This window comes from Schistocerca serialis, chromosome 5 (genome assembly GCF_023864345.2).
Source record: "Schistocerca serialis cubense isolate TAMUIC-IGC-003099 chromosome 5, iqSchSeri2.2, whole genome shotgun sequence".
Lineage (NCBI taxonomy): Eukaryota > Metazoa > Arthropoda > Insecta > Orthoptera > Acrididae > Schistocerca > Schistocerca serialis.
This window is the reverse complement of record NC_064642.1, coordinates 203,343,277-203,363,930: the sequence shown is the minus strand read 5'-3', so window position 1 is coordinate 203,363,930 and position 20,654 is coordinate 203,343,277. Positions and strand designations below refer to the sequence as shown.

Sequence of the window (20,654 nt, the reverse complement as noted above, 5' to 3'; positions counted from 1 at the left end):
TCGGGACAAAATTGGGTCTTGTTGGGATGTCGGGACAAGAAGTCTATAACTGTGACGGCCCTAATATATCGGGACGGATGGTAAACCTACGCCTGGGGCGGCTAAACACTTAGCAACGGCCCTGAGGTTATCGATAGGTAACGATTACAACTTCGGGCCGCAAATTATTGTTACGTTGCACTTTAATACACTTGTACTGGTTTAAACCTCCGGTGCCGACTTGTTCAAGTGAGTTCAAATAAAATCCCCTGGTAGATGCCGGAACGGCGTTCCGGTCGAAATTAAGACCTGGTAATGAAGCATATAGAGTGACCTGCAGTTGGATACAGCGTTACGCAAGAAGCTAGAGCTAATAGCTTACCGCTGGAGGGGAAGGTGCGTGTGCCTGATACTGAGAGAGGGAGAGTGGTGGCGAGCGAGTTGAGGAGGGGAAGAAGGCGCGTCCGTTATAAATACGATGTTAAGCCGCTCAGATTGTTTAGTCTGTCATCTTATGTAGGCAGCCAGCAGTGGAGACAAGAGGAGCAATTTGTGAACATCATGTCGAAAAAAGTAGACGTCAAGTACACGCAGGTTAGTGCTGGCTAAACAGTGTCAAGGTCATAGGCTGCCCGCAATAGCCCTTTCTTTTAAAGAAGAAAATACCATAAGAATGGGATGATGGGATGAGGAGTTCCGCCTTATGCAAGACACCTTTTTCCTTTTGTTTCACCCATACATGTTTCAGCACTTTTGTGCTACCATCAGTGGGTTCTATTTTTATTTTTAACTGTAAATTTGTTGTTAACATATTAACATTTTCGTCGTTTACAACATTATGTAAAAGTTGCATTTATAACTTAATTGGCGAAAAGTAACATACCTTACATTATATTATTGTCCTCTTGTTTTGGTAGCTGTTATGCTACACAATATACAACATGTCATCTGCAAACAGCAAAACGTAATTTATTTTCTATTTGTTATGTATTTACGAACTACGTAGGAACTGATAGATATCTGTACGGAATTGTATCAGTAATCTCTAATTGTGTATGCATATACACTGAGGTGACAAAAGTCATCGGATACGTCCTAATACCGTGGCGGACCTCCGTTTGCCGGCGTAGTTTAGTAATTCGACGTGGTGTGGACTCAACAAGGCGTTGGAAGTCCCCTGCAGAAATATGGAGCCATGCTGCCTCTATAGCCGTCCATAAATGCGAAAGTATTGCCGGTCCAGGATTTTGTGCACGAACCGACCTCTCGATTACTTGCCATAAATATTCGATGGGGTTCACGTCGGGCGACCTGGATGGCAAAATCATTTGCTCGAATTGTCCAGAATGTTCTTCAGCCCAATCGCGAACAACTGTAGTCCGGTGACATAGCGCATTGTCAACAATAAAAATTCCATCGTTGTTTGGGCACATGAAGTCCATGAATTGCTGTAGATTCCAAGTAGCCGAACATAACTATTTCCAGTCAATGATCGGTTAAGTTGGACCAGAGAACCCAGTCCACACCTTGTAAACACAGCCCACACCATTATGGAGCCATCACCAGCTTGCACAGTGGCTCGTCGATAACTTTTGGTCCTATTGCTTCGTGAGGTCTGCGGCACATTCGAACTCTATCATCAGCTCTTACCGACTGAAATTGGGACTTATCTTACCAGGCCACAGTCTTCCAGTCGTCTAGGGTCCAGCTGACATGCTTACGAGCCCAGGAGAGGCGCTAAACAAAATCAACAAAAATTCCTAGAAAAACCCCTGTACATATATTAAAATGTGAGTCCACGTAGGATGCATAACTAAATTTAAAATACGTTAAAATATGTTAAAATTGCCTGATACATGGCATGCAACAAGATATTCTCTTCAATCCTAGGCCGGCCAGAAAGTCTCTCGCAGTGGACGAGCTACATAAAACGACAAAGGTCGCCAATTAAATGAGCCGAAAGCACCGTTGAATCAAATACAAAGTATTAAGTTCCAACATCCCAAATCCTCATTACATAACTTACAACGGTCTTGACTTAAAGGCGTGCCGCACGTGGATGCGCATGAAGATAGATAGGCGATCTTTCGAACACTGAAACGTCCAAAACTGGGGGTTATCTAAACTGTGCACCTGCAGGAATGTACGGAAACACAATTTAACCCCCCTGAGTAAAATTTGCGACACTCCAGTGCTGCATGTACACCCATCAGCTTTTTAAATTGGGGATCTTTGTCTTTTTCTGTCGGCACTATTTTAATATACACACATCAAAAAAGTTTTGCATCACCGCGTTTCCCAGAACTCCTGAAGATAGATGTTGACTGCGGATATTTTATCTCAGACACAGTCCCTTTGACTGTTCATATATGTCACTAAACCCGCCCAAAGATGTAAACAAAGATGCAAGAGCAGCGCCTATTAGTCGGAGGTTGTCCGACAGCCGATCAGTTCCAGTCATTCCACCAGGAAGGAGGTACAAGGCTCGTGTTGTCTGTAGTTCAACCATGTCTAGACAGTCAATACCGCGGTTCGATCGTGTCCGCATCGTTACATTGTGCCAGGAAGGGCTCTCAACAAGGGATGTGTCCAGGCGTCTCGGAGTGAACCAAAGCAATGTTGTTCGGAAATGGAGGAGATACAGAGAGACAAGAACTGTCGATGACATGCCTCGCTCAGGCCGCCCAAGGGCTACTACTGCAGTGGATGACCGCTCCCTACGGATTATGGCTCGGAGGAACCCTTACAGCAACGCCACCATGTTAAATAATGCTTTTCGTGCAGCCACAGGACGTCGTTTTACGACTCAAACTGTGCGCAATAGGCTGCCTGATGCGCGACTTCACTCCCGACGTCCATGGCGAGGTCCATCTTTGCAACCACGACACCATGCAGCGCGGTATAGATGGGCCCAACAACATGGCGACTGGACCGCTCAAGATTGGCATCACGTTCTGTTTACCGATGAGTGTCGCATATGCCTTCAACCGGACAATCGTCGGGGATGTCTTTGGAGGCAACCCGGTCAGGCTGAACGCCTTAGACACGCTGTACAGCGAGTGCAGCAAGATAGAGGTTCCCTGCTGTTTAGGCGTGGCACTATGGGAGGCCGACGCACGCCGCTGGCGGTCATGGAAGGCGCCGTAACGGCTGTACGATAAGTGACTGCCATCCTCCGACCCATAGTGCAACGATATCGGCAGCATATTGGCGAGACATTTGTCTTCATGGACGACAATTCGCGCCTCCATCGTGTACATCTTGTGAATGACTTCCTTTAGGATAACGACATCTCTCTACTAGAGTGACCAGCATGTTCCGCAGACATGAACCCTATCGATCATGCCTGGGATAGATTGAAAAGGTTTATGGACGACGTGACCCACCAACCACTCTGAGGGATCTGCGCTGAATCGCCGTTGAGGAGTGGAATAATCTGGACCAACAGCGCCTTGATGAACTTGTGGATAGTATGCCATGACGAATAGATGCATGCATCAATGCAAGAGGATGTGCTACTGGGTATTAGAGGCAACGGTGTGTACAGCCGTCAGGACCACCACCTCTGAAGGTATCGCTGTATCGTGGTACAACATGCAATGTGCGGTTTTCATGAGCATTAAAAAGGGCGGAAATGATGTTTATGTTGATCTCTATTCCAGTTTTCTGTACAGGTTCCGGAACTCTCGGAGCCGAGGTGATGCAAAACTTTTTTTGATGTGTGTATTTTAAACTCAGTAATGCATCCTACATGGACTCACATTTTAATTTACACACGTGGTTTTTTATAAGACTTTCTGTTTTCTTTTCTTGTGTTAACAACGTGGATAAATATTATTATTGATTTATAACTTAGCAGATACACCTGAAGATGGGACACAACTCCTGCTTTCCTTTTTAGAAATAAATAATTTTTACAACTGTAGCGCGTTGTGTCATTTATGATGAATACCAAGAGTTCTGGAAAGGCGTGTCTCTGAATTCCTCTGATGTCTGTTTTGTAGCTTCAAGAGAGTAGTAGGCCCTTTGGAAAGAGGCATTTCAAGAAGATATGGAAAAACAAAGGCTAGGGGGTAGAGAGAGTGCTGCTTGTGATGAAATTCACATCATCTGCAAAAATATCGAGTGAAACTGAGACAGAGTAGTATACCACTACACATAGGGAAAGACAGATTTTGAACCATTCCAGTAGTCCAACTAATAAGTCATGGTGTATATTCCTGCAATTGGACGGATGAAGTAAACATAACTACAACTTTTCACCAATCTGGATGTTTCCCATATTCATGCATCTTGAAGATGTTGCAATGTGTGGTAGGTGTGAAGTGTGATACTTGCCATGCCAGTTTTAGTCTGCCACATTTTTAATAAATAAGAAGTATTACTACTACCTAAATGACAATGCACTTTCATGTATTTCTGAGTTGTATATTATTCAGTTCAGACTATTCTAAGCACATGTAGAAAATATCAGTTCACCAGCAAAATGGATTTGGTATGTGCACTTGTTCGGTGGAAAACTGTTTTCTTGGGTTTAGTTATAATATTTTTAGTAGAGTTATCAAACCTACACTGCTGAATACGCAAATAACAAAACACTAACATGCTTTTTACAATGCAAAAGTAAATATATAAACAACTTCACAAATTGTTATTACTTTTAATTTTATTATTTTGTGATTTTTTTCTATATTTTTATCTTAATGAAATGTAATACAGTTGACATAATGATTTTGTTTCAGATTTTCATCAACAACGAATTTGTTGATTCAGTTTCTGGGAAGAAATTTCCTGTTTACAACCCTACAAATGGAGAAAAAATTGCTGATGTGTCAGAGGCTGACAAGGTAACAAATTCAAATTTTCTCATTTCTATGGAAATGTGTTTATTGTGAATGAAAACATGCACAATACTGCAGTAATGTTGTATAATATTGTAGAATATTACAGCAGTAGTGTGTGTATTTTCATCACAAATCATTTGTATTTTCATCACAAATATAACGCATAAAATATGCTACCAAGAACCAGCGGAACAGTCAATCAGTGAAATGTGTTTACTCAACTCACATATGCAATTTTCTTTGATTATTGATGAAACTGAATGTTACAGGCTGATGTAGACAAAGCAGTTGCTGCAGCTAAAGCAGCATTCAAGAGGGGCTCAGAATGGAGGACAATGGATGCCTCAAAGAGAGCAACACTGATGCACAAGGTAAATATTACAATTCAGAAATGTCGACTTTTTCTACCACTTGTCTCCAAATATTCGGGTTTGACTGTATAGCTGACTTCTGGAGGAATTAAGAAGCTATATTATACTGCATAGTCCATAACTACGTTAGACTGACTCACAACACAATAAAAACAACTGTTCTATAAACAATGCAGTTGAGTACATTTATTTCTGTCAGTTTTACACTGACGTGTCATTACTGTATTGAAAAATAAAAGAAATCTAGCATGGGCACCCTTGCATCAACCAGATGCTGAATAAAAGACACTCATGGGACATTAGTGACATGAAGAATACCAGAAAAATACTAGTATCTACTAGCATATGTGAGCATAATCAGTTATGAAGTGCAGGTATAGAAAAAATACGTACTACCTAATGTGAGTAGTAACATAAGCATCTAAAAACAGCGAAAGAGAAGCAGTGAATGGATGGAATAAAATAACACAAATTCTGATCCGTCAATTTGTCCCCCTTCTTCTCCCCAGTGCAACACTCAGTTTATGTGATAGGGCAATTTCATTTTAGTTGGTTCCTCACTATAGAGCAAGATAATTTTGGTGACTTATAATGACTAAGAGGTAGCCACTGTATTACTGATACTAATATTACTACTACTAATAATAACAGTTACAGGTATAGACAATGTCACATACAGTACACAGTACAATACAACTGATAACTCAAAACAGTTCACTAGTTGTTAATATAAGGGTACTTATATATTACAATGGATAAATTCCTCCTCATAGTGGCAAGGGTGGGCAACTGATTAGTCATGCAGTCTTTGGTTGAATGGTTGTTCTTGATAAATTCTAGTCTTAATGACAAGTAACTTTTTGGTGATGTTTAAAGATGAACACTTTCATGTAACTTATTCACATACAACAAGCTTGGACAAGAAACAACTGGCTGACTTAGTAAAGAGTAATTACTAAAAAAATTACATGGAACACACACACACACACACACACACACACACACACACACACACACACACACACACACACACACACACATATATATATATATATATATATATATATATATATATATATATATATATAAACCTTGCATTATGTATAACAACAAGATATAGAAAAATAATTGTATCTCAACACTTCTCCTTAGTTATTTTTCTTCTTAATCCTACAAACACTTCACAAGTCTGTGGTTTAGTCAATATTTCAGCAAGTTGACTTGAACATTCAGCATGTTTCAGTTCGATAGTCGTTTCAATTTGATAGTAGTTCGATAGTCGTTTCAATTCGATAGTGGTTCGATAGTCGTTTCAATTTGATAGTGGTTCCAATATGTTGTTAACTGAACTTTCGTGGGATTTCAGTATATTTCTTTCCCCTTGTTGTTTTTTCGTCATAGGTATTCTTCAACATATACAAGTATGTATGTCATCTTAATTCTCAACACACAGTTCTGTCTGTTGATTGAAACCTGAAATTCCAAGTTCTTGTCCAAGGCGTCTTACCCAACACATGCCATTGGCCGAAGGGACACCGTCTCGGTATTCCTCTTCAGCTGTTGAAGTTGCCACAAGACGTTCTTTCGATTGTATCAAACAATGGGTCCTCCTTGCATTATAAGAACTCCACTGGTGCCACATCTAATTGATATCTCATCTCCATAATCAGAATCAGCATAGACAGTGTTGAGCCTCTATCAAAGAATATACCACACGTCACAGTCGTTTTATGTACCGGTACAGCAAAATATGTTTCATGACTTGTCAGTGACTAACCATTGGTTTATTACTAAATCAGCTCGAGTAACGTTTATTACTAAATCAGCTTGAGTAATTAATGGCAAAACTAATGTCTGGACGAGATATTGTTGCAGAGTACAGTAGACTCCCTATAGTCTATCAATGGGGTTCAGTCCTTTCCAATGGTTCATCATTGACAACTTTTTTTTCATCTGCCAGCGTTCCAAGCTCCATGGTATTGCTACTGGATACAAATTATCGAAATTAAACTGTCTCAAGATTTTATTTGTATTCAAAAACCGATTAACAAAAATTTCATGTGAACTTATTTTAATTTCCATTCTGATATACGACGTTTTATTTCGAAATACTGGGTGAAATGTTATTTGAAACTTCTGATTCAGCTCGTTCAGTTTAATTTCCTGTCCGGATGCTACTGAACATGATCCTCTGACAAAAGTCCAAATTTATTGTTGTTTAATAGACTCCATCGATAACAGATAAAAATCTACTGTCTGCGAAGTTGAAGAATGAAACTGCCCTCTCTGCCTGTACCGACAGTAATTTGCCGGTTGACGCTGTTTCGGATTATCTACTGATATGCAATTTGCGGTCCCTGCCCCCCTCCCACACATATTTTCGCAATCAAGCAAAAGGTAATACAGGCCTTGGACAATAGGTAGTAATATTTAGTTAACGGTTATTGAAAGAAGATACCATGCAGCGACTTTCAATTAAAACATACTCTCCTGTACGGCAATTACGTAATGTGTGTACGAATACAGGTTGTGACATAGGAACGAATTACGGAAGTTTCGACCTGGCCGTGAGTCGTGTGGGGATAGCCACAGCGGTTAAGGGGACCCGGAACGTCCTATACCTCCAATGTTAAATGTAAGGAACATTTTCTTATGAACTATTTACACCAGAATGATGAAACTTTTACAGTATAATATTGCATATATTTAATACCATGTACCATATGGATTTTAATTTATTGGTGTTTTTTGGGAAGATATTAATTATTTTGTTACTGAAAATAATAGATTTTAAACATGGCTGCAGCAGCAACTGTTAAAATTCTTCACAATAAAGGATGGCAGCCAAAAACAGTTGCAGGATACAATTTTTTTTATTAAAATTCTTGACCAAGGTTTCGGTACATATAAATATACCTTCATCAGAAGTACATTTCCTGAATAGAAAGACACATTCATTAGAAAAGCCATATCAACGAAAGTGAGAAACAGAAGCTTAAATAACGGTGTAATTGCTAAAGTAATACAGGCACACAATCTTTAGTACTTACTAAAATTACATCATGCACTGGAGAATAATGAAACAATTATGCCAAAAGGCGTCGTCAGTAATTAAAATATCATCTCCATTTGTACGACATGTGTAATGGGTACAGGATCAAAGCGAACAGTTTAACAATGTTACTTCGCCTATGAACTGTTGAGACACGAGTGTGAAGGCACTAAGGTAGATTGTTTCGCCGAGAGAGGGCACTTGCATGTGCCAGACTCGCGCATATTACAATCCATGAATACATACATAAGCGCATCAAAATTATTAAAGGTTGTGTTAAAATTCTTCACAATAAAGGATGGCAGCCAAAAACAGTTGCAGGATAGAATTTTTTTATTAAAATTCTTGACCAAGGTTAATAATTTTGATGCGCTTATGTATGTATTCATGGATTGTAATATGCGCGAGTCTGGCACATGCAAGTGCCCTCTCTCGGCGAAACAATCTACCTTAGTGCCTTCACACTCGTGTCTCAACAGTTCATAGGCGAAGTAACATTGTTAAACTGTTCGCTTTGATCCTGTACCCATTACACATGTCGTACAAATGGAGATGATATTTTAATTACTGACGACGCCTTTTGGCATAATTGTTCCATTATTCTCCAGTGCATGATGTAATTTTAGTAAGTACTAAAGATTGTGTGCCTGTATTACTTTAGCAATTACACCGTTATTTAAGCTTCTGTTTCTCACTTTCGTTGATATGGCTTTTCTAATGAATGTGTCTTTCTATTCAGGAAATGTACTTCTGATGAAGGTATATTTATATGTACCGAAACCTTGGTCAAGAATTTTAATAAAAAAATTCTATCCTGCAACTGTTTTTGGCTGCCATCCTTTATTGTGAAAATAATAGACACATTTTTTGGCATAGTATCTTCGAAATAAAATCTTTTATCAATTATGTATCACAAAAAGGCTATGAGACAAGGTGTATATTGGCACTGTTTACATTTCTTGATAATTTTAAGCCTTTATCTCAAATAGCTTAGCAGAAAATGTTCCTTATATGGCAAAAAAGTGAATTTGTGGAAAACGAGTTTCAAAGTTTCACTGACATTTTTGTGGAGTCCAGTACCATAAGAGGGGTTTTCACTGTCACTGGACATCTCCCCATCTAGCCTTCTCTTCACACCTTCCATTCTTTGTCTGGCTTGCCTCTCACGCCCCTTTTCTTTCCTTTCAGCATCCCGTTTCCTCTCATTGCCCATCGACATCATTGCACTCACCATCTACTTTCCGGGCATCACATCCAACTTCTGCAGCACATTGCACTCTATAATGTTGTACGTAGCAATGGCATCATATACTCCAAAAAGAAGAGTTTTGGGATTCTGGTCCAAATTACATTATTCACACTCTCATTTTGATTTTGTGTACGTCCATGGAGACATTTCTTCAAAAGTTCAGTTGCACAAAGATATCTGAAAATTGGTTTTATAGCCTTCATGACAGTTTCTGGTAGACTGTGATGATGCTTGTATACACGTTCAGATCCCTGATATTTGTTGTACTTGCACCAGGAATTGGGTCCCTGTGGGCATAGTCCATGAGTGGTTCCTTCGCAGTCGATAAGGTGTGGTAGTAAAGTGCCATTACAGCCTTTTCCACTGTATCAACACTGTGAGTATTTTGTCTTATTGCCAGTCCATAGTCTCTCTGCAATCTGTTGATTACCTCGCCTGTCAATCTTTTAGCTCCACCCAAAGGTTTTCCATCACTGAGCACGTGGCCTTTCATTTTGGTCTTCAGTCGACGCAACTTTGTTCCCATACGTTTCTGAACGTGACCTATGCACTCCTGTTTAGAAATGGTAACATCATTTCCATAAGGTTTCAGCTCAGATACAGCAGCAAAAGACTCCGAATCACCATCACCCAGGAACTGTAGGTATCTGACCTTGTACCACGGAAGAGAGCGACTGAAAATGTCTTTCACACCGGAAACTCCCGTGGCCCCACTAGACCCACTATAATTCTTTCGACAGTTTTCTGCATGCTCATCCTTGACTCTTTTAGGACACCTACAGTGCTTGGATTTAATTACAACATCTATAACTTTTGTAGTATCAGCACTTGCCGTTATTACCCCATTATGTGAAGTGTGCCCGCGCTTCTGCCACGTACCATCTAGTGCGAAAGTCAGGTCCAGAGGATTCTGAACATCTGGAATTTCTTCATTCACCGCCACAGCCTTCTCCACTGCTTCTTTCATGGATTCCTGGGCAATATCTTCAACACAGGATCCAACAACCGAGTTATATTTTGAGAATTTCGTTGGTGGTGGTGGTAGATTCATTATACCACAAAACATTTGAGCAGCAGGGTATCCCTTACCGATTGAACTTAGAGCATAAACACATCTAATATTCACACCATAGTACTTGCTTTTCTCACTATCAGTTTCACCTTGGCCTATTTCGAAATATTCTGAGTTCCAAAATGAAACACTGTAATGACAACTAGTACAATGGAGACAGGTTTCTGCTGCAAGTCCTATGTGTCGCTTGACATTTACTGACATACTCAATTTGCAACATTCCGTACACAGTACTGAACTCTCAATCACCTTTGAGAGCAATGAAATGTTAATTATTTCGTTCACGTTATCCTCACTACACTTTTCCAATAAACTTCAGTATTTTTCAGTTGATCCATGCAACTTCTTGCTTGTGCTAGAGACAGGAGTAGATTTCACTTCATGAATAACCTCACTATTTTCAGAATCATTTCCCAAGGTCGGAGAAATTATCACAGTTCCACTAGTGTACCTCGGAGGAGGCTTCTTCCTCTTGTAAACTCTGTTACTAAATCGAGGCATATTTGATGAGTTCCAGTTACGCAATAGAAATTCAACACAAATCGTGCAATTAACCACCAAATGCTCAAAGTAAACAACAGTATCCAAAGACTACAATACGCAGACAAAACAATTACCTACGAAATCGTGTTGCCAAAATAATATAAAATCTTTGGAAAGACCGGAAGTTTTGAAAAACGATGTTTTCAATGAACATGTATCCATGGAAATTTCAATGAACATGTATCCATGTCCTCTACAGCACATTATTGAAAATACTGTTTTCAATACTTGGAGTTGAGCTACAGATAAGATTAATATGTCATTTTAAAGAGGAAGATCTGTAGTATTTTATTTCACAATAAACTGAAAACCCAAAATTTCATTTTTTGGTTCCGGGTTCCCTTAAAGCGACGGCTCGCATAAAACGGGAAATCCGAGCTCGCGTCTCGGTGCGGCATTCATTTTCATTGTCGTCATTCTCTTATACGGCTGATACGATTGTTCGTATTCACAACGGCGAATAAATTTCATGTATTTCATAATGGCTGTAGTAGACGCAGTGCCTGTTCCTTCGCACACGCATGCATGTCCCAAGGAACAGTGCATCGTCCTTCTCAACAACGCAAGCACTGCATTATCGTAGTTAAGTTTATGCAGTATTTTTACGTATAATAACAAATAATAAATAGACCCATACTCAAGGATACGAGCTTAGGGGAGCAGATGCAGGAATCCTACAGTGCCGCTAATGGCAAGATCCTAGTGGTGGGTGGTCTGCCGTTGCCTTCCTCCGACTTTTTATTAAGTGTTATGTGTGTAGCTGTGTCGTGTGGACTACTGTGATAATTTTTTTGCAATGTAATGTTGAGTTTGTGTTGTTATAAATGAAAGGAATGGGGAGGGTGAAACTCGGTGCGGGTACATAGCCTAGTCCCCGCGAATAGCACCAATGGGGCCGCAGAGCTTAACGTCCACAGTCGACGAACGGATCGCCATCAGTTGCGTCGCATGCCCTCACTTCATGACACGCTGCTTAGGAGTTTGGAGATTAATCCAGAACATTGGTGCAAAGACTGGAGATCAGGAACTTTACACTACCATTTCTCCACACGTTATCGACGAAACAGTCGCACTGAAAATTTCATCCACCAAGTCGAGCGCCACCACAGAAGCGTGCGTTGGTGACCTTGGCTATGGAGGCTGGTACTCTTACGTATATTGTTGTTGTTGTGGTCTTCAGTCCTGAAAATAAATTGATTTGATGCAGCTCTCCATGCTACTCTATCCTGCGCAAGATTCTTCACCTCCCAGTACCTACTGCAACCTACATCCTTCTGAATCTGCTTAGCGTATTCATTTCTTGGTGTCCCTCTACGATTTTTACCCTCCACGCTGCCCTCCAATACTAAATTCGTGTCCCCTTGATGCCTCAGAATATGCGCTACCAACCGATCCCTTCTTCTAGTCAAGTTGTGCAACAAATTCCTCCTCTCCCCAATTCTATTCAATACCTCCTTATTAGTTATGTGATCTACCCATCTACTCTTCAGCATTCTTCTGTAGCACCACATTTCGAAAGCTTCTATTCTCTTCTTGTCCAAACTATTTATCGTCCATGTTTCACTTCCATAAATGGATACACTCCATACAAATACACTACTGGCCATTAAAATTGCTACACCACGAAGATGGCGTGCTACAGACACGAAATTTAACCGACTGGAAGAAGATGCTGTGATATGCAAATGATTAGCTTTACAGAGCATTCACACAAGGTTGGCGCCGGTGGCGACACCTACAACGTGCTGACATGAGGAAAGTTTCCAACCGATTTCTCATACACAAACAGCAGTTGACCGGCGTTGCCTGGTGAAACGTTGTTGTGATGCCTCGTGTAAGGAGGAGAAATCCGTACCATCACGTTTCCATCTTTGACAAAGGTCGGATTGCAGCCTATTGCGATTGCGGTTTGTCGTATCGCGACATTGCTCCTCGCGTTGGTCGAGATCCTATGACTGTTAGCAGAATACGGAATCGGTGTGTTCAGGAGGGTAATACAAAGCGCCGTGCTGGATCCCAACGGCCTCGTAACACTTGCAGTCGAGATGACAGGCATCTTATCCGTACAGCTGTAACGGATCGTACAGCCACGTCTCGATACCTGAGTCAACAGATGGGGACGTCTGCAAGACAACAACCATCTGCACGAACAGTTCGACTGCGTTTGCAGCCGCATGGACTAAAAGCTCGGAGACCATAGCTGCAGTTACCCTTGACGCTGCGTCACAGACAGGAGCGCCTGCGATGGTGTACTCAACGATGAACCTGGGTGCACGAATGGCAAAACGTCATTTTTTCGGATGAATCCAGGTTCTGTTTACAGCATCATGATGGTCGCATCTGTGTTTGGCGACACCGTGGTGAACGCACATTGGAAGGGTGAATTCGTCATCGGCGTACTGGCGTATCACCCGGCGTGATGGTGTGGGGTGCCATTGGTTACACTTCTCGGCCACCTCTTGTTCGCATTGACGGCACTTTGAACAGTGGACGTTACATTTCAGATGTGGTACGACCCGTGGCTCTACCCTTCATTCGATCCCTGGAGAACCCTACACTTCAGCAGGATAATGTACGACCACATGTTGCAGGTTCTGTACGGACCTTTCTGGATAGAGAAAATGTTCGACTGCTGCCCTGGCCAGCACATTCTCCAGATCTCTCACCAATTGAAAACGTCTGGTCAATGGTGGTCGAGCAACTGGCTCGTCACAATACGCCATTCACCACTCTTGATGAACTGTGGTATCGTGTTGAAGCTGCATGGGCAGCTGTACCTGTACGCGTCATCCAAGCTCTGTTTGACTTAATGCCCAGGTGTACAAATGCCTTTATTACGGCCAGAGGTGGTCGTTCTCGGTGCTGATTTCTGAGGATCTATGCACCCACATTGCGTGAAAATGTAACCACATGTCAATTCTAGTGTAATATATTTGTCCAATGAATACCCGTTTATCATCTGCAATTCTTCTTGGTGTAGCAATTTTAACGGCCAGTAGTGTACTTTCAGAAACGACTTCCTGACATTTAAATCTATACTCGATGTTAACAAATTTTTTCTTGAGAAACACTTTCCTTGCCATTGCCAGTCTACGTTTTATATCCTCTCTACTTCGACCATCTTCAGTTATTTTGCTCCCCAAATAGCAAAACTCCTTTACTACTCTAAGTGTCTCATTTCCTAATCTAATTCCCTCAGCATCACCCGACTTAATTCGACTACATTCCATTATCCTTGTTTTCCTTTTGTTGATGTTCATCTTATACCATCCTTTCAAGACACTGTCCATTCCGTTCAACTGCTCTTCCAAGTCCTTTGTTGTCTCTGACAGAATTACAATGTCATCGGCGAACCTCAAAGTTTTTATTTCTTCTCCGTGGATTTTAATACTTACTCCGAACTTTTCTTTTGTTTCCTTTACTGCTTGCTCAATATACAGATTGAATAACATCGGGGAGAGGCTACAACCCTGTCTCACTCCCTTCCCAACCACTGCTTCCCTTTCATGTCCCTCGACATATATTGAGTCTATAATAATTCTCTTTCAATAGGAGGTAAGTAGGCATTTATACTGCTCATTACTCGAGGTGCATCAAGTCTGCTGTGGACGGGTACGCTCTACTTCGTCGGCTTACCGTTTGCTGATGGGCTGGATTCGGTTAAACCTGGCTTTGCTATTTTCAGAAGATTCTACCTCTCACAAGGGCTTTAGGACACAAGAATGAAAATAATAGTCAAGAGAAGTCATACCAGAAAACAACAAAGGGGAAGTTCTAGTAGCAGGGAAGGGAAGTACTAGAGTCTGTTTAAAATTACTTGACAGGTGACGTCTGTCACTTGCCGTTACAATGTTGTCCCATCGGCTGCCGGCTCCCGCTTGGCTATAGGCGACACACGCAAGCTGTTTATGTGTAACGCAGTAATGTCAGAAGTGGCCGTTACGACGTATGTCGGAAATGCGAGATGCTCTGTTGGCAGCTGATTTTAAATGATCGACGACCGAACTGCGCAGACGACGCGTATTGTAGCCCTGAATGTAAAATAATGTCCTAAGCTAACAACAGCCTCAATATATTATTCTATGTATCCGGGAATACGGCGGTCAAGAATCCGCGGCAGGACTGAAAACAATGTCACTTCGTTCACGACGATTAAAGCTAACCTCTGCGAGCAAAGTCAAATCAGAAAAAATTTCGCGCTTCAGCGCTAAAAGTAAACTGTAATTTCTCGCTCATTGCTTACCTCTAATTATTACTACACTAGCTACACGAGCTGCCACTTTACCAACAGCTGAGCAGTGCTCGTAGGCATTTCGTTGTAGATTACAGGCGACACAGGCAGATTGCACAAGAAAAAAGGGTGATAGGAAGAAAAATAAGAGTAAATAAAAAAGTCACTACGATGACGAAAATGAAGTGGCAAAGAAAGGGAAATAAAAAATTGCATTTAAATGAATTAATGGAATAAAAATGATAATCAAAGTCTTTTGGTAATATTTAGAAAGAAAAAAATTACCGCCTTTAACAAAATTCGAACCGACCACCTTCAACACTGCAGGCTGCTACACTACCCATTGCACTCTGCACAGTGAAGTGAGACCTTACATGTCTGACTGTAAGTCGCCTAGCCTCAACGATAAACTGCAACCTTCAGAAATTCGGCTTCTCGCAGTTTCCAGCAAAGCTTATCTACTGTAAGCCGATGTTGGTAATAATGCTAATAGTGTAAGTGACGCTGAAGCGCGTATTGTGTGGAACTATCGACTAGTCTTTAGTTAGTTCTGCGTACGAAAAGTGTGTATTTAATTCGCATCGTTGTGTGTATGTGTGTGTGTGTGTGTGTGTGTGTGTGTGCGTTTTGTCATTTGATACGAAATAAAAGTGCCAGACCCGTAATTCGGGATCCAAATACGTCAAGAAAGAATGCCGGACAAGGAATTCGAAGTGAACTGACAAACTGTTGTCGCTGTTTGGCAACGGCGAACGGTTCAGACGTGTCGTTGAGAGCGCTGGGTGGAGGAAATTAAATCCAACGCGTGAAGTGTCAACTATCAAGCAATTTTAATCAGACTGTAGCAGCAGAAGATGAAATCGAGCCAATGGGAGTGCTTATACTGGGACGGAAGCCAGCCAATCTGTAACCACACCACTTCGTGGCTGAAACACAGCCGTGACTTACTCGTATATCTAATAGTAATACCATGGAGCTTGGAACGGTGACGGATGAAGAAACGGACTGTTAGAAAGGACTGAACCCTATCGAAATGTTCTCCAAACTAGAGATTTGGAGAGTCTCATAAGAAACCCTTGCGGAATCTAGAGTACAGATAGATATCCTGCGGGGTACGGGATTTTTTTTTTTTTTTTTTTTTTGTGCCTCTGATTTTCGAGGGCGAGTAATTACGTATTAACTTAGGCATGGCATTATCTTTTGGTGGCAGTCCTGTGTTAGACGGCTCAGGTAAAGTTAGTTGCAGAAGGCTTTTGACAGAAAGTGGACTTTCCTCTAGCTAGGACTAAAATCACTGGCATAGTAGTTGTGACGGAATATTTTGTCCACTTATTTAAAGCGAATCTTTAAGTATTTCTAGAACCGTCGATAAAATGTACTTAAGATTTCCTTTACTGATCCTGATATAGTTAAGATTACTTTGCATAATGAAACAGATTGCGTCCCACGTCAGCTGGAGAACAGGGACGAAGGCATCGGAGGTTCTCACGGATGTCGCAAAGGCATGAAAAGGAACGTCACAACTTCATTGCGTTTCGCATTCATGTGCCCTATGACGTCCTAGATATCATTTCAAACAAAGAACAATGAAATCAAATACAGTTGTGTTGTACTATTGTTTTATAAGACCTAATGGTGTTTCATTGTTTGTAACATCCTTCTGCTTTACAGAAACAATCTATTAGCCGCCCTCCCCCCCCCCCCCCCCCCCTTCCGCACACGCTAGCGACATTTCCTGCAATCGGTCGCTTTCCTTGACCCTATCACACACGAGCGATTTAGTAAGTAATTTCAATTATTATTCCAAACGTCACAGTGTCTTAAGTACTGCCTTGGAAAGTGAACTGCTGTGTTCAGGGATGGCGCAGGTCTCCATAAGTTGACTTAATAATTGCAAAAAATAATAATAAACGGAATAAAAATTATTAAAGTTATTTACTTCTACGAGGAACTGTAGGCTATATTGCAGAATACATTACATCTTCGTTTCACACCATGTTTGTTGTGTACATCTTTCCAATCTGCATTTCGCAGATATACTTTAAAGACTGAAAGCTTCCTACTCCTTTTTGAATCAAACGGAGTTCAGGACTGATATGACCTCAGTGAAAACGCCCTGAAAATATTTCCCTTTTTACGATAAATTTTGATACATGAGTGAATATTACATGATCTGACTTCGATTTCATTGATATATTCAGAAGTAGGAAGTATTTTCACAGAGCAACTAAAAATATAAGGCAAGCCTGAACATAAATTTAACTAGATGCAACTTAAGAATCGCATCTTTTTATTTCAGGGCAAATCTGTAACTGTATTTGTGGTCTCCCTTGTAGAAAAGAACGTGTGATACGAGGATATAACCTCACTTTGTTAGCCCTAGAATCACGGGTGACCGGCGGGGGAGGGGGGAGGACAGTGGGGGCAACTGCCCATAATGAGAATTCATTTTGTTTACCAGTTGGGAAAGGATCTGTAATTTCAGGTCCCAGATTTTTGTGAACTAAAACACCTAGACAGTCATCACTAAAATAACCTGAAAATAACGATAAAATGACGAAAAAATGATAAAAACATACGCAAAGTGAGCTATAAAATGAACTAGAGCAATGAAAAACTTTATAGGAGGTTAATACTGATATTACAGAAAGGAAAATTAATTTAAAGATTAATTTGAAGACTTGCGAAACATCTTACAGCTATTGCAGTACGATAGTGGCTACGCAGAAGTTCTCGAAAGTGAGAGAACTTCCGTTGATGGGTAACACTTTATTGTAGTTAGAAAATCTTTCAGTGTTTGCTGAAAAAAACTGGAGCGTGTGCTTTGATAATCTCGTTTAGTTTCAAATACTGTTGTTAAATTGAACAATTTTGAGCTGCGAGTTCTATTTGTCGAGATGCTACTTTGTTACTCTTCTGCCTCCAAACACTTGTTGTTGAGAGCGAACCAAGCAGCTAAAGATGCTGTTCCAAATCTTGCTCCAACTTCTCAAACAGTAAACACTAAACTCTCCTGCTGTCTTTGGCACTAGACCCCACACCGGCGACGAATTTATATCTAATTCAGTTTTTAATCATGGCTTCTAATTTTTAGATAAATGCTCACATAAGACAAAATTGACCCTTTCGAATCTTGAAATAGATACCAAAAATTAAACTGAGACGAATATGAAAAACGTAATCACAAACCTCAAGAACTAAGAGAAAATTTCCGTCATAGATGTATCTTGGATTGCAATTTGTCTGAAAAACAAATTTTTAAAAGTCAGCACAAACGTGCCAGCACTGATATCTCAATAAGAACGACGTTTGGACTTGTATACCACCTGCCATTATCAGGGCATAACAATTGACTGATGAAGAAAGCAGAAGGAAAATGCAGCATGGATACAAAGTTCAGCCTCAGTTCAAGTATTAATTTTTATCGCTGTTGCGTTGCTCTAAATCGTTTGGCAATAATGAGGAACAGATACCTACAAATGTTATGAACATGTATTTCGCAGCTTATTTAACCCTGCAGTAGGCGTGTGCTATATCGTTACGGGGTTAGGTGCGTGGGGGACTCCTGTCCCCCATATGTGTTTCTTAATCACTCTTTGAAATTATTATCAAATGTTCTTTAGTTGCTTTTTCTACGTTTGTATATGTTTAGGGATGGAAGTAAAACACAAATTTCCAAACAAAGATTTCAATAATTTATTTCAGAGACAGTTAACAAATGCCTCTGAGCACTACGCGACTTAACTTCTGAGGTCATCAGTCGCCTAGAACTTAGAACTAATTAAACCTAACTAACCTAAGGACATCACACACATCCATGCCCGAGGCAGGATTCGAAGCTGCGACCGTAGCGGTCGCTCGGTTCCAGACTGTAGCGCCTAGAACCGCACGGCCAGACAGTTAACACATACGGTATGCAAATGAGGCAAACACATCCCCCTTTTACATTTATGACACCATTTTCTAGTTGACTTGTCTTCCTGCCTTCCACGCTAGTAGAAACTGAGACGTCCCCTTAGAACAATTATACACGACTGTGCTTAAACTGACACACAATATTTTGTTAGCGCAACGCAATCTGACTTTCAATAATCCCTACAAAAGAATGGGCCCTGACTAACATTAAACTATACCTTTCACAAATCACTTACCTCACAAAAATCTTCGCAACTCAAGCTACTGCAATACAGCGAGCGCCACTACTGCCAGCTAAATAAAAGATTCAAACTACTGAAGGCACTAACTACTGATAGGGATAGTTAGCAAATGAAAGATATTAATAGAGAACAAACAATGTATTTACCTTGATATCATCATATATAAATATAGCAGTTCATGACAAATTTCAAAACTCCGCCATCTCTCTCCCCACATCCACCACTGCTGGCGGCTCACCTCCAACTGCGCAACGCTACGCGCTGTTCACAGCCAGCTGCCTAACACTACAATGGCGAGTATTACAACAATGCAAAGCAGCCACAGACTGCACACAGCACAGCCAGTGATTTTCATACAGAGGTGGCGTTACCAATAAAAAAACCTAAACAGCCTACTTACTATTGGTGGGCCACCAGAGGTGCAGACCCACTGTAGTCCTTGTAGAAATAATGGTATTTGTGGGCCATCAAAGATGCAGACTCACTGTAGTAATTGTAGAAATAATGGTATTGGTGAGTCATCAAAGGTGTAGACCCACTGTAGTCCTTGTAGAGATGGTCAGCAGCCATCTGTTGTGACTGTGTAGGTGCACAATCACCATCGAAGAGTCTTGCAGAGAATATAGCAAGTCCATAAACCACCAATTGTGCACTCACAACGTTTTTGGAATTGTCATTAGAACCAGCAATGCTGTTATCCAGTCCCTTGCTGAATCATTAACACATGTGCAAACACTAACAGTCCCTACTTCTCACATATTGTCCATATATTATGACCAACAGAAACGTGTGCAGTGAAATGTAACTTACAAGTTAATAATATGATGAACTGCTGTCAATTACAATTTTATAACATGAGAATACAATTACAAAGATACAGAAAACATCATTAAAAACATAATAATACATATAACATTTGTAGTAATACAGGCTTTACAAAAGAATAGAAATAAACATATACATCAGTGTTACAAAAATAATGACATAAGTACATACATAAAAGATCAGAATAACTTTCGAAACATCAATTTCACACATGAGCATTAAAACAAAACAGAACAAGTAATGTCTAAACATCTTTACAAAGTAAATGACATAGTATTAGAAAAATTCTACAACATAAATCTTATTAGCTAAACACTTAAAGACAGGAAAA

The 20,654-nt window shown here is 40.6% G+C and overlaps 1 protein-coding gene across 1 annotated transcript in view; it reads left to right on the top strand.

Annotated features, from left to right (window-relative positions):
- Positions 1 to 472: 472 nt before the first annotated feature.
- Positions 473 to 20,654, top strand: part of LOC126481479 (aldehyde dehydrogenase 1A1-like) — a 112,012-nt gene continuing 91,830 nt past the window's right edge. The window contains exons 1-3 of the mRNA XM_050105258.1: positions 473 to 573; positions 4,722 to 4,826; positions 5,093 to 5,194. Coding sequence (XP_049961215.1) covers positions 541 to 573; positions 4,722 to 4,826; positions 5,093 to 5,194 — 240 coding nt within the window. The 5' untranslated portion in view covers positions 473 to 540. The remainder of the gene's footprint in view (positions 574 to 4,721; positions 4,827 to 5,092; positions 5,195 to 20,654) is intronic.